The 14,509-nt window shown below is 38.9% G+C and overlaps 1 protein-coding gene across 1 annotated transcript in view; it reads right to left on the bottom strand.

Moving 5' to 3' along the window:
* LOC102761544 (transmembrane protein 232) overlaps nucleotides 1–14,509 on the bottom strand; it is a gene marked incomplete at its 5' end in the record, with an annotated part of 36,525 nt that overhangs the window by 11,300 nt on the left and 10,716 nt on the right. The window contains 2 exons of the mRNA XM_015558685.1: nucleotides 3,486–3,640; nucleotides 12,083–12,249. Of these exons, the coding sequence (XP_015414171.1) occupies nucleotides 3,486–3,640; nucleotides 12,083–12,249 (322 nt within the window). The remainder of the gene's footprint in view (nucleotides 1–3,485; nucleotides 3,641–12,082; nucleotides 12,250–14,509) is intronic.

The raw sequence follows: 14,509 nt of genomic DNA on the forward strand, positions 1-14,509 counted from the left end.
CTCCTTTGAGTCATTTCATGGGTTCAGGCTTAGCTGAAACCACATGCTTCCATTTCTTTCCGTTTGAGTTGTGTGATCTTTATAAAAGGGGTTAAGAGAAGTCCGGCAGGCACATGCATGATGGGATACCCACTGAGGGCAGAAATGGGCAGAGGCGAACCACTCACCTGTATGGACACCAGCAATTTCTGCCAATATTAATAACTTTTCTTCTAATCGATCAGTTTAATGGTCTCCCTCTGCATTTTAAATCTCTGAACATTTATTCATCACTATGGTACTTATTTTACACAACATTTTACATGTAAAATAAAATTGCTCCTGTTAATACTCACTTAGCCTTGAACTTCAGGTACTAAACCAAAGATATCTTCTGCCACATGTCACAATTCTAAGGCTATCTGGTCCAGAAAATCCTGACAAAGTCTTAATTTACTATCAAGGTCTGATGCCCCAACATTTCTATTTCATTCTAAGCATACTCAGTTCATTTTCTTCATTATCACATGTTCCCAATCTTAGGAGTATGTGAGACCATGTAAAGGCATTTCTGATTTGATTTTGATAATTATATCACAGTTTGTTTTGTTTTATCTAGAATAATTACTTTTTTAAAATTGTTTTATTGCTTAAAGTATTACAAAGAGTATTATATATGTCTCCTTTTTTTTTTCTACCCTTAACCTTCCCCTGGCCTCCCTTACCCCCCAGTGTCTTGTGTCCATTGGTTATGCTTATATGCATGCACACAAGTCCTTCGGTTGATCTCTTTACTTTTTAAAAGCAGTTTAGGGTATTACATAAATAACATAAATACTTTGTAAGAATAAAAGTTATTTTTTAATATTTTAATGTTAGTATAACTAACAGAATATTTGACTAATGGAAAAGTTAGTCAAACTGTTTATTTAAAAAGACATTAATCTCCTAATGTTAGTGGGTTATTTTTGTTTTCTTTTTAAGAAAAGATCATTTTCTTAAAAAAACAGTAAATACATGAAATAGGATCAAAACTTTTAGTGCTTTTTAAAACAAGTATCTTGTCCTTTCTATTATAAACAGTCACTCTGTTTTGCCATCTTTCAATTTACCCCTCTGTTTATTCAGCATTGCCTAAATATTTCCATGCCTTCCCTCAATTGATTTCCACAACGCCCTCCCAGGAAAAAGAAGTCAGGTTTCAGCAACAAGATGCCCCAGAGCAGTTCTCTCCTTAATAATGCAGCCAGAATGACAGTGGGATGATGGATTAAGAAGAGTGCCACACTGGGACCCTTAAAATCTGGCTCCAGCCACTAGTAAGCCTAATAAACCTAGCCTCAGTTTCTTCATTTGTAAAGTAAAAGGTTTTGTATTAAATTCAACACACCCAAATCTATAAAATACTAAGTATAAAAAAAAAGAACTGCCTTAAAGACAAATCATTAACAAAGTTAGATCAATGTTGATGCAATATAATAAAACTGAAAATTGGTTAAAGGAACAATTCCTTGACTTAACAATTCCTTAATCAGATATTCTTAATCAGCCACTTTTAGTATTTCAGCACTTATTTGAACCTGTTTACATGGTAATGATTAGAATACTTTGAAAATAAATTTGGCAAAGTCATACAATGTTTACTTTTTTATGTTAAAATATAACTTGTTTTTAAAACCAAGTTAGAGTCTTCCAAGAGCTAAAGTAGCGCTAGTTGTTTGTCCTTTGAAAATAAATTGTGTTTGATTCCCCTACAATTTGTTTTCTATAATAAGATTGGTCTGAAAGAATCAGCCTAATTTGCACCAATAAAACTCTCTAACTTTTCTTACATTTAGCAGCTCTATATTAACACATATTTATTAAAATTATATTCTATATCATTGATATAACATATTGAACCATGTCCAGCATGATCAGTGGTGAACCTGAGGGGGGCGGTGAGGGGGGCGGTGAAGGATTAAAGAAGACAGATAAGACAAGACAGTTGGGGCCAGGTGGGACACTGTTCTTAGATGGAGAGACAGTGCCACAGCCTCCAAGGTGAGTTTTTATTTTATAGTCAGATCCCAGGAGGCAAAGCAAGGGAGTGGTCAAGATGTTTACAATGTTCTCTCGAGTTTCAAATCTACTTAATTACATGCACCTGAGAACTCTATCAACCTACATCACTCAGCCACCTGGGACCACAGGTTCGGACCATAAGGTCAATCTTACCACCATAGCCTTTGGCTATAATTGTGCTGTGAGGGCTTTGCCCTCAAAGCCATGTACAGGACCATGCCCCTCTCATCAGTCTGAGGCTTGAACCTCTCCAAACGCTGTAGCCGCTCGCCACACATATATTCTATTTGCATTTTGATTTTCCTATTTAAAGATGCTAGCCTCACTAGGAAGGGAGATACTAGATAAAAGAAGGTGAAGGGATTAGCCAAAGAATATATATATGCATGACACACAGACACAGACAACAGTGTGGTGATGGCCAGAGGGAAGGGGGGGCAGGGGCTGGATTGAGGTGGGCAAAGAGGGAGAGTGTATGAGGACATCTGTAATAGTGTCAACAATAAAGTTAAAAATAAATGAAATATAAAAGAATCATGATTTTTGTTAACTGCAATACTGAGTAGGTTGTTCTCATCACACTATGAGATGGAATAAGTTCTTTATGAACTCTCTTCTAAACTAGGCAAACTCTAAGCCATCCTCCAGAAATCTTTACTTGATCTAGATTCCCCAAAACTTCCAAATGAAACTGAGAAAACAGCTTTGGTTCATAAAGGAGGCTCTTAATTCTTATAATTTACATATACAGAGACCATTGGTACAGAGTGGGCTGTCAGAGGCTTAAAAACTGGAAGTAATTTAAAGAAAAAAATATGACAATTGAATTTGAAACTTGCTATGGAATAACAGATTATTATTATTGTTAGCATTGGAAAAGGAATTCTGATCATCCTCAAATAATTGAAAGGGGTATCTCTGATCAGTTTTCTCAGAAATACTCCTTTACATTTTTTCTCTCCTCCATTGAACCCATGCCCTGTTTTGCAGTAATTTAAGACTTCTTTTCCCTTCTCAAATTCACATTTGTACAGGAGGAAACTAACACTTATCAGTCAAGATTCACTTTTGTTGTACAAGTAAGGCATAACAAAACAATCTTTTTCCCCAAAAATAATAAACTGTACTTCATTGTTGTTTAACAAGTTGGAAAATAAAAAATGTTTTAAATATGGGAATTATTAATAATAGATTTCATTAAATAAAGACAAATTGTAATGCATGCATAGTTATCTAGCCCCCCTCCAAAAAAATAGGAACAATTTATTAATGAGCTGAACTAATGCAAAATATATACATTGCCCTTGTCTCTAGAACTCAGGATATAAATTTTTTTTCATAGTCAACTAAGGTGTGATTAACATTTAAGTACAAAGGTTATTTAACATTTAAACACAAAGGTTTCTCCATGAGTTATTTTGGATTTATATACTCCCTCTTACCAGCATTTGTTTTGAAGCTGTGTTTTATGAAAGGTGAGATGTTTAAGCACGTTATTCAAATGAGGACTATTTTTCTGAACACAAGTCCAGACAGCAACACAATGCCAGAGCAGATTGCTAACTCCATAGCTTTTCTGATTGTCTTGCAAATGTTCCTGAAATTAAAATACAAAAATATACGGGGAAAGAATTATTTGACTTGAATAAACATAAAATAAATTTTAAATATGTGAGTGAGAAGGCATATTTTATTACACCTCATACTTCACCATTGGAGCAATTTTTCAAGTTAACCTGAACATAATGTCTTAATATTGTTCATATGGGACCGTGGTATTCAAAGACATCAAGTCTACAGTATAAGAAAATTAGTTAAGGAAAAAACTATTAGACACAATCATGCTTCTTAGACTCTATATGACTTATCTGTCCATGACACCCAAGGAGGAGGGGACCAGGGAAAGTCTGAACAACAATCAACCAACAAACTAGGTTTTAAAATGTGGATTTCTACTTTATGGACCAAAATACATGCCTAGCTGGACACAGTCAATGTCTGCAAAGTGTTTTAAAAGCCTACAAATTCAGAATACAAATAGGCTGGTTTTAGTTTGTTTTTTCCTTAGAGTGCTAACAGTTTTATAGATTGAATTGGTCTACTAAAGTAATTTGTATAAGAAAACCTGACTTTATTGTTAGATAACAATAACATAGCATTCTCATTGAATTTCTGTCAACAGTAAAGATTCAAATACACAACCTATGATATGTACTCAAATTGCTAACTTAGCTGATATTTTACTCTTTTATGCTCACAAGAAATCCTTAAAGAGACTCTACTTGTTTCCAAAGGAATTTAGAATTCTCACTTGTCATTTAAAAGTCAGGACTACAGTATAATTTAAAGAAAATTTTCTTAAGATAGAAGGCCAGAAGTTCATACATAAATGCTAAGCTAAGACATGTCAAGTTCTAGTTGGCTGTTTAAGTCCTGTAGATGTGTACTGATCAGCTTCATGTCAGGAACTCAGACAGTGAAGAAAAAGGCACGAGTGAGATAAAATCTTTGCACTTTGCTACTTACACTTGGGAACAATCATTCAGAGAAGCAAATGGAAACAAGTTATTGTTTACAATGTAAAAACATTGCACAGAAACGCTTTATTTTAAAACAATGTAAGACATCAGACTGAGACATACTGACTAGTGAATGCATTATTTTTTATCCAACTAACTCAATTTCTTGCTTTGCAGTTTGCCTGCCCAAAAAATGGAACACATAAAAATGAAGTTCTTTTCCCAAATTGTTGTAGATGTCTCAGCCATGGTGCCTGATGGCCTCATATAGCAAACTTATTCAAGATCAATATGTAAGTAGATATATTTTGAAACTTGTAGTGGGCTTGACTAATTAATTTAAAACACTTTTTCCCCCATAATGTACACTGCATGGCTACGCAAACTATTCAGTTAGGTCAAAAGATCTTGTTAACAAACCTATGCACCATCACCAGAGAAAAATTCCCCAAAGCCTTTGGGAAAGCAAAGATTAGGATTTTGGACAATGAACAAGATTTAAGTTTTATTTCCAGTTTTATATGATACCATTTTTACTCATCATTGAAAAAGAATGAAAGCAGCCTCTGATGTCTGTAACTGATTTGACATCAATATAATTACAAGCTGCTCTGACACTCACAACCAGGTCATTTTGTTTCCTGTTGGATATAAACTTACAGAATATCAGCCTCAGACAGCAGTCCTGAGAACATGATACATGAACAAACAAAGCCACATGGTGAAGTTTTGCTAAGCACAGGCAAAAGTCACTGTGACACCCGCAAAACGGAATTGTCCCTGCTTTCTTTATAGCTCCCCCAGTCACCCAAAGTCCAAATCCCGTAATAGACTCATTCTAACACCCTCTTACTGAAATAGCCTGTGGGTCCTCGGGCATGCGTTCTCTCTCTGCAACAAGTAATAAGCCCACTTTGCTTAAAATGCATGTGCAGTCCTGCTGGGCTTTGGGTGAAGGGCATCGGCATAAGCGAGAGCAAATGATGAATTTGCTACACCTGTAAACTTTCCAGGTAAGTGAGGCTGATTTATCCTTGTGCATTTTATACATTTTAAGCATTTGCATGGAAATCTTGCTCAAGTTTCTTCCCTGTGTGTTTTCTTAAAAACACACACACACACACACACACACACACATATATATTTGCCAAACTTGAATAAATGGGTATGAATATGATGACTATGTGATTTACTACACTCATCATGTACATCATCAACGTAACAGACCAAAGCTATTAGGTGGCGTAGAGTTCTTTGCCTTTACACTATATATCCAAATCAGTCTTACTCAGGTGTGGTTAGCAGATAAGTGCCATCTGCAAACTGTTATACAGAAATAAAGAATACACACTGAGAAACTTTTATAACAAGTTGACAGAGTGAACTTTATATATTTTGCCTAACAGAAAAAAATTATGCTTGCATTTTTATGTTTTTATTTTTGGTAATTCGTTATTATTGTAGTTTACAAAACTACCAGTCTACGACAGTTTGGAAACTAACAAAAAATGTTAAGAGGGATCTTTTACCCTAGTTTGAAAAGCACTGAGCACTGCATTAAATGACTTCCAGAGAACTTTTTGCCCCTTCCCTCTCCCTCCTCCTTCCCTCCCTCCCTTCCTTTCTCCTTTTATTTATTTAGTTTTTTTAACTTTATGACCACTTTCTATAGTTCTTTCATCTCCCCTCTCAATGTCCTGTCCAGTTTTGGGATATGTTGCTTAGCAAACTGGCCCCTGTGCAGAGAGGGTGGGAGAGACCTAAGAATGAGGCCGGCCACTTCAGATTGGAGGTGGCAGGTTTAATAAGCAAGGCAACTTACCAAGCTTGTCTTGAAGGGCCACCAGAAGAGTAGATCATATCCACCACCAGAATCTTAAAGTTCACATAGAGGTCTTAACTGGGTTCAGTCATGTATACCACCCAGATGGTCTGAACAACACACTGCTTTGTCAAGGTCACATCCTTAAAAAGGGCTCCCATTGTGGGAACAGTAAGGAGAATATACATGCTAAGGACAGAGGAGGGTTGAGGAGCTCTGATTGCCCAGGGTCGACTGGAGGTCAATTCCTCTAGATTACCTCCTCCAACACTGGCTATCAGTGTCAGTTTGTACACTGCCTACTTTAGGATGCCCACCTAAAAAAGTATTGTGAATTTTTGGTTGGCTAAGAATTCAAAGGGCCATATCAGCTTGAATTCTATGCAAATTTGAGTGCACAAGCTCTGAGGGTCTGACCAAGTTCTCTTTTATAACAGAAACTAGAGGCCCAATGCATGAATTCATGCACAGGTGGGGTTCCTTGGCCTGGCCGGCAATTTGGGCCCACTGGGGCCAGCTGGCCAGGAGGAGGGACCATGAGAGGTTGGCCGGCCACAGGCCCGAGTTTGGCTGTGGGAGTGCACTGACCACCAGGGGGCAGCTCCTGTGTTGAGCTGGGCTTGAAAGCCTGGGCTCTATTCTGGCTGCTCAGAAACAGCTTTTTTAGTTCCATTCTTGTTTTCAGCCATTTTTGGGATGGTTGACATTGCCCTGAAAGGACCTCTCAATACAAATGTGTTGCTTGGATAGCAGGACATGAATCATAGGATAATGCTCCTAATTTTAAAGAACCTGTGTCTCAGGCTAACCCAATTCCTAGTAACCATTTCCAATTACAGTACAGTACAAAATGTCCCAAATTTAGAGAATGCCTTTGGCATACCAGGCACTTAAAGCAGTCAGGATAAGATTGCTAATCACATTTTAATGCAAACTCTGCCTGTTTCCTTGCTTTCAGAAAACTATTTGTACTTTAGGACAGCTGCAACTATCCTGTAAAGAGTCTATAGCATTTTAATTGAGATTGAATCCACCTTCTTCCAAGAGCTATGTTATTATCATGTGACAACTAGCAAATCCAGCTTTGTTAGTGAGCAAAGGACAGAGTGAGAACTCAATCCAGTGGTCTGGTTCTGCAATCCACAGAAATAATTAAAGTGTACTATTTGTCAAAGTCGGTGGAAACCCTGTGTCTGTATCAGCTTAAAAGGATATTGAAAGGAGAAATGGGTTCCAGCAGCAGGGAAAAGAAATGTCTTATTCTTAAATAGAACCAACACCCATTTTGTGAGTATTCTAATGTGTATATCCCACAGAATTCTTTTTTCCCCATCAATTTTATAGCAACACTTTGGAAACAAATTAAATAATTACGTTTATACTCCAATGTTTGTAAATATATTAAAAATATTTTACAGTGGCCAAAATATGCTCTTCTGGACCTTTTTAGCATTATTAAAGCATAAAGGCTATAGAAATAAATCCACAAATCCTCTACTAACGCATAATAGCAATAAAGATGGGAGAGAAAATGAATACAAGTATATCTTTTATATTCCCCTATTTAATGAATAAATACTCAATAGAACTGCGTTAGGTTAATAATGGAGAAATGACCTGAAACTGGGGCACAACATTAAACGATGCAATCAAGCACTGAGTCAGTTAGCTCAACCAGCAGTGTTAGCAGCACTGTGGCTACACTGCCTTTTATATTCTTTATATTATAAGGTAATGGGAGGAGAAAAGGGAGAGCAAGAAATCTGATAGGCTAAAATCTGTTTTAATCTCTTCACAGAATTACACCTATAGAGCTGACATAGAGCTTAGAAAAGGTTGGAACTGTGCCCTTAGTTCCAAAAAAAATGGAAAAAGGAACAGAAATTTAGGGACTGGTCCCATTCTAAAGAGATACATTCTTTTCTTGTGTTGACATTTTGCCCCTTCCAGTTCAATTCAAGCTGTACAGCAGTCAGCTTCCATTTTCTGGTGCACCAAGAGTGACAAAAACTGGCTGATTATCAGAAAAGCAGAATCTACATTGAAGGTTGCCTACCTCATGACCAGAACCCTCATGTCCTAAAGATCTCACAGTATCCTATGTGTTTAAAAGAAAAACACTCAGATCACTACATTAAGTTAAGGACAATTAACTACATAGTTAAGCGCATTTAGTCAGTATAATCATGTCCTTAGATGAAAATTATTATATTTCAATAATCATTATTTACACTTGCATGACAATAATTTACAAGACATGCTTTTTGCATTTTCACAACAACCCTATAGATTAGTTAGGGCAAATATGATGAGGAAGATGATGATGATGACAATGACAGTGATGGTGATGTCTTCTTGTTTTGAAAAGTCAGTAATAAAAATTAATTTTACTTCATAAGTAACATGTCTCAAAAGTGATGGTTATAATAAGCAACTCAGAGAAGGCTAAGAATGTTGCATACATCATTTTTAAGTAGAGTTGGTATATAGTATTATATTAGTCATATTAATTTCAGGTATACAATACAGGAATTGGATGTTTTTATAGTACTTGACAATGTGAGGTGACACCTTTTTTAAAGATATGTAAATGAGATTTGGAGAGCTGAATGGGCCTCCTCTGGATCACACAGCCAGTTGGTGAGCAGGTCTTTCCTCTTCATAATCAATGCTCTTTCTGTTGCTCAATATCATAGGTTATGTATTTACTGTTAAAACATTTTTAAACTTAAAATCCTTTTTATGCATGCAGCAATTTGTGTTCATTAGCAATTACTAGTAAAACAAAAAAGTTCAGACTGCTCAGTATGTCGCTCTTTATATAAATGGTTCACCAAGTAATGAGCAAGAGAGAAAACACTAAAGCCTAGAAAGATTTAAAATAGGTGTGCTTAAATGTTTTTCCTTATACACTTAAATTTTAGGTAGTTTTAGAAAGGGCTCAATGGAAAGATGGGAAAACTGTGAGGTAACTTCTAGATAAAACTATTTAAAAAGCTAATCTTCCTTAAATTTCCTTAGTTGTTTCAACTTGCATTATGTTAAATGTATTTTTTTCCATTTAAAGAAAAACAATTCAAATAGAAAAATTATCTATATAAAAGCCTAAGTGACCGTTTGACCATCCAACCGATAGTTATGACGCGCACTGACGACCAGGGGGCAGACGCTCAATTCAGGAGCTGCCGAGCTGCGATGACTTGGCAGCTGTGGTTCTTGGGTGACACACCCGGCACCAGAGAGGAAGGAGCCCGATTCTGGGGTGCGTCACCTGACAACTGCCCTCTCACAACCTGGGACCCCTCAGGGGATGTTGGAGAGCCAGTTTTGGCCCAATTCCCACAGACAAGGCCAAGGACCTCTAGTTTTTTATATTTATACTAAAGGCCCAGTGCATGAATTTGTGCACAGGTGGGGTCTGGCCAGCCCACCCTGATGGGGGCCCATTGGGCCAGGCCAGCAGGGGGGAGGGGCCGCAGGTGGTTGGCTGGCCCTGCCCCTGATCGGGGTGATGAACTCCTTTAGCTTTTTCTTGTCTGTGAAGCTCTTTATCTGGCTTTCAATTCTAAATGAGCTTTGCTAGGTAGAGAAGGGCATGGCAAGAAATATTCAAAGTGACAAAGAGCAAGGACCTGCAGCCGGGGTGACCTTCCTTTTGAAAGGATGTGGCTGCTCCGGGAGTCGAGGGTTCAGTCTCCTGAAACCCGGGTCAGTCTTTGCATCAGGTGAGTGGAATCGCTGAGGCCTATTTGAGAGTCACTAAGGCTGGGAAGTGATCTCAGAACAGTTAAAAACACATTTGTGAAGGGATGTTATGGGTTCTCTCTCATCAAAAAGCCCACGTGTCTGTGCTACACCAACAGGGTTGCTTTAACACTGAAGCCTCCATCCACAAGCCCACCCACCTCCAGGAGCTGGCAAAAAGTTGAAAGTGGCCATGTCGATGAGGCCGGTGCCAGGCAACCTGGCAGGTGTCAGCAGCTCAGCAGTCTGAGCCTCAGGTGTGGGGAGATGGGCTCTGACATCACCATGTGGAGGATTTGATGCCATCGGCAGTGGCTTCAGAGCTTGTTGCTATTTTGTTTTATTTTTATCTCCTTTCCCTTTAAACCTCTCCAGGTTGCGTGCATTCGAGAGAATAGCAGTCTTTGCAGCCTCCTCAGCAGAGAGCATGCCTTCAATCTGGGTTCATGTGCAGCCGGACAGAGTTCTGTTTAGAAACACATTTGGGTTTGCATTCTTTGCGCTATTACCGATAAAGAGGGTTTTAGATTCTGGCACATAAATATGTCCCCATCCAGGAGGGCAGGATGCTGAGCGCAGCCACAGGCACAGCCACAGTTCTTCACTCACTCACAGGCCTTTGTCCAAGGGCAGTGATACAGGCCCTTTGCACACGGAGGAGGCCGGGGAGCAGGGTCGGGAAGCAAACGCAGAACACGGCCATCCGTGGCCCTGCTTTCCCAGACCTTCTGTCTCAGTCCCAGTCTTCCCGCTCTGGGTCTGTAGTGTCTTCCTCTTAAGGCAGATTCAGGCGGCTGTGGGACATGATGTTTATCCCACGCTGTTTCTCCATGTTGGTGGTCAGCACGGGGTTCCTGAATCAGGCTTCCTTCACCATTGTGGTGGTGGGGGAAGACAGCATGAAAGTGCGAACACAACCCGTGCGGACTCCTCACTGAGCACCTTCTGTATACCTTCTGTATACTTGATGGGCATCTCTCCTCAGAAGGGGTGCTGACAACTCAGTTGTGTGCTTCCTGTAGGTGGGGCCAGTCAGGGGGAAGGGCAGCAATGGGGGGGTGGGGCGATCTGGCCCAGTTCAGGCTGGTTGGCTGCCGCAGTGCACATCATAGCCACCAGTCATTCCGGTCGTTACGCCATAACGGTTGCTGGGCTTTTATATATATAGAAACTATAAAATGATAAGTATATACAACAAAAAAAGATAAAAGAATCAAGGTTTTAAAGTGTTTACTTCTTTTTTTTGGAATAAATGCAAGAAAAGGAAATAAAGACATCATCAACCCCAGAGATTGAAATGTGTCATTTGACATACATCATCCCATAAAGTATATAAACAATTACATGGCTCACTGCAGTTCTTTTTGCATAATACATTTTCATAAGAGTTTATTACATACCTAGGAATTATATAAGTGGGACAGCTAATTTTCTCTAATGTTAATGACTAATATCTGAGTTAGAAATGGAAAGGAGATTTTTCATATACTAGTGATTATTTCACTTTTTCAATTTTGAACCACTTAATTTTTTTCAGTTGATTTTAATAGCACATTAAATGTTATTACATATGAATTATGGGAGCATAAAAATATTACACTTGTTCTCATTAATAGACTGCACTTTACACACTTTCCTTTTAATAAAAATGTAATATCTTAAAATGTTCATTTATGTGTCAAACTAAATTATGTTGCAATTTTCATTTAAACAGCTGAGATGGACTCTATAAAAAAAGGCTTATGACGTTACTCTATTTAAAGTAGTAGTGGTGAATTTTGATGCCCCACTACTAATCCCATTAACTTCTCCTCCTGGTGACATGAATTTAGTGTCTGTTGTTCCCTCCTCCCCACAGCTAAACTCAATTTAGAAATGCTTACTAAATTGGCAAGCACAAATATTTAATCATAGTAATCTAAATTTGATTCATCGTGCACTAGTATAGACTCACCATATGAGAATCTGTGCCCTCATGTTGATTCTTGTTTTCCACACTGCTAAAAATTGAGTCAGATGGTAATTCTCTTTTACATATAATTTCCATGGTTTTCAGAATAACTTTCACATTTGAAAAAATGTTTGGATACATATAATATATCTCTCCAGAGAAAGAAAGTGCTATTTTAAGAAAAAAAAATTGTGAGAAATATTTCATTAATATCTTGCATAGTGTTTCATTTGTCTTTTAGTTATTAAAGTATAATTAAATTCAGTCCTTCAGTGCTGAAACTGCTGTACAATTTCCCATGCAGATTTATAATGTTATGTATGCCCCCTTGTGGTGTAATAGAAAACTACAAGGTAAATAATTTGTATATGAAAGTTTATATGGCGGAATGCCCAATTAAGAAAGTTACTGCCCAGCTGGTGTAGCATTGACTTTTGAACCCGGAGTTCACAGTTTGATTCCCAGTCAGGACACATGCCTGGGTTGCAGGCTTGATCCCCAGTAGGAGGCATGCAGGAGGCATTTGATCAATGATTCTCATCATTGGTGTTTCTATCTCTCTCCCTCTCCCTCTCCCTTCCTCTCTGAAATCAATAAAAAATATATTTTAAAAAAGAATACTTACTGCACAACAATGCTTGGAAACTTTCAGCTGATAATAAATGAAGTTAAAATAGATACTATATTTATAATGAATACTTTAAAATTATAATCCTAGAAACAAACTAATGTCATTGCTTTTAACCCAACATTCTCCATTTTTATTGCTTTTCAAGATGTTATTAATTTTTTAAAGTATATATTTTAAGTATAACAACAATTATGTCATTTAACATAAAACTGTATGATATTTAACAGAACCATCTTCATGCTGTTTCTCTTAGAAACTTTTAGACTATCTCTGAGTTTCAGCTCATTGACAAAGTGGAAAAATTCATAATAACCAATCTTCTACTGGATTGTTATATGGAGAGGTGGCATCTGCTAATAGCCTTGGGTAGGAATCAGCCTGTTGTTGAAAACAGAGATAGAGCCTAAGTAAGGCTGTACTTAACAGTATTTGATAAGAGGGCAAAATTTGAAGATTTTATCTTTATATGAAACAAAGATTTTGGCTTTCTTGGGATATAGCCACAATAATAGGCTAAAGTGAGAACTTTGGGTTTTATTCAAAATTTACTTGTCATCATCATCTGAATATTTGAGGAATCACTATGTTGAACACTACAGGAATTAAAGAAAGGATCCTACATTATAAAAGTCTAATATGCTAAGTGTTCGGTTGTCTGTTCAACCAATCAAAGCATAATAAGCTAATGATATGCTAAGGCCGCTCAACCACTTGCTATGACGTGCACTGACCATCAGGAGGCAGAGAGTCGACCAGTCGCTATAACATGCACTGACCACCAGGGGGCAGATACTCCGACCAGTAGGTTAGCTTGCTGCTGGAGTCCGGACAGTCGAGACTGAGTTAGACGGGCCAGACATGCCCTGGAGCTCTCCTACGGTCCCTCCCCGGCTGGCCAACCTTCCACGTCCCTCCCCAGCCCTGATGGTACATTGGTGGGGTCCCTTGGCCTGGCCTGCATCTTCTTGCAATCCAGGACTCCTCAGGGGATGTTAGAGAGCCAGTTTCAGCCCGATCCCACTGGCCAGGCCAAGGGACCCCACTGGTGGATGAATTTGTGCACCAGGCCTCTACTTTGTAATAATGAAATCAAAACAAGAAATATGATAAGCATGCATTCCTATTCTGCCAGTCTACAGCCTTGTTTTGGTTTCAGACCTATCAGAACTTGCAGTAGTGTTTATCAGTCAGTCTCCAAAAACACTTCCACTATTACCTTCTCTTCCCTCCTCCATAACTTTTCATCAAATACTATTCTGTTTTTTGTATCTTGAGTCTCTTCATGTCTTATCCTACAACTAGAGGCCTGGTGCACAAAAATTTGTGCACTCAGGGAGTCGGGGGTCCCTCAGCCTGGCCTGTGCCCTCTTGCAGTCTGGGACCCCTCGGGGGATGACCACTTGCTGGCTTAGGCCTGCCCCCCAGGGGATTGGGCCTAAGATGGCAATCAGATATCCCTCTGGCAGCCCAGCAGCCCTTAGGGGATGTCCACTTGGCAGCGGGGAGCAGGCCTAAACTGCAGTCGGACATCCTTAGCACTGCTGAGGAGGCAGGAGAGGCTCCCACCACCACCGCTGTACTGGTAGCCGTCAGCCTGGCTTGTGGCTGAGCAGAGCTCCCCCCGTGGGAGTGCACTGACCACCAGGGGGGAAGTTCCTGCATTGAGCGTCTGTCCCCTGGTGGTCAGTGTGTGTCATAGTGACCAGTCATTCTCAGTCTTTCTGCTGTTAGGGTCAGTTTGCATATTACCCTTTTACTATATAGGATAGAGGCTGGGTGCATGGGTGGAGAGTGGCTGG

This window comes from Myotis davidii, unplaced genomic scaffold (assembly GCF_000327345.1).
Source record: "Myotis davidii unplaced genomic scaffold, ASM32734v1 scaffold1274, whole genome shotgun sequence".
Taxonomy (NCBI): domain Eukaryota; kingdom Metazoa; phylum Chordata; class Mammalia; order Chiroptera; family Vespertilionidae; genus Myotis; species Myotis davidii.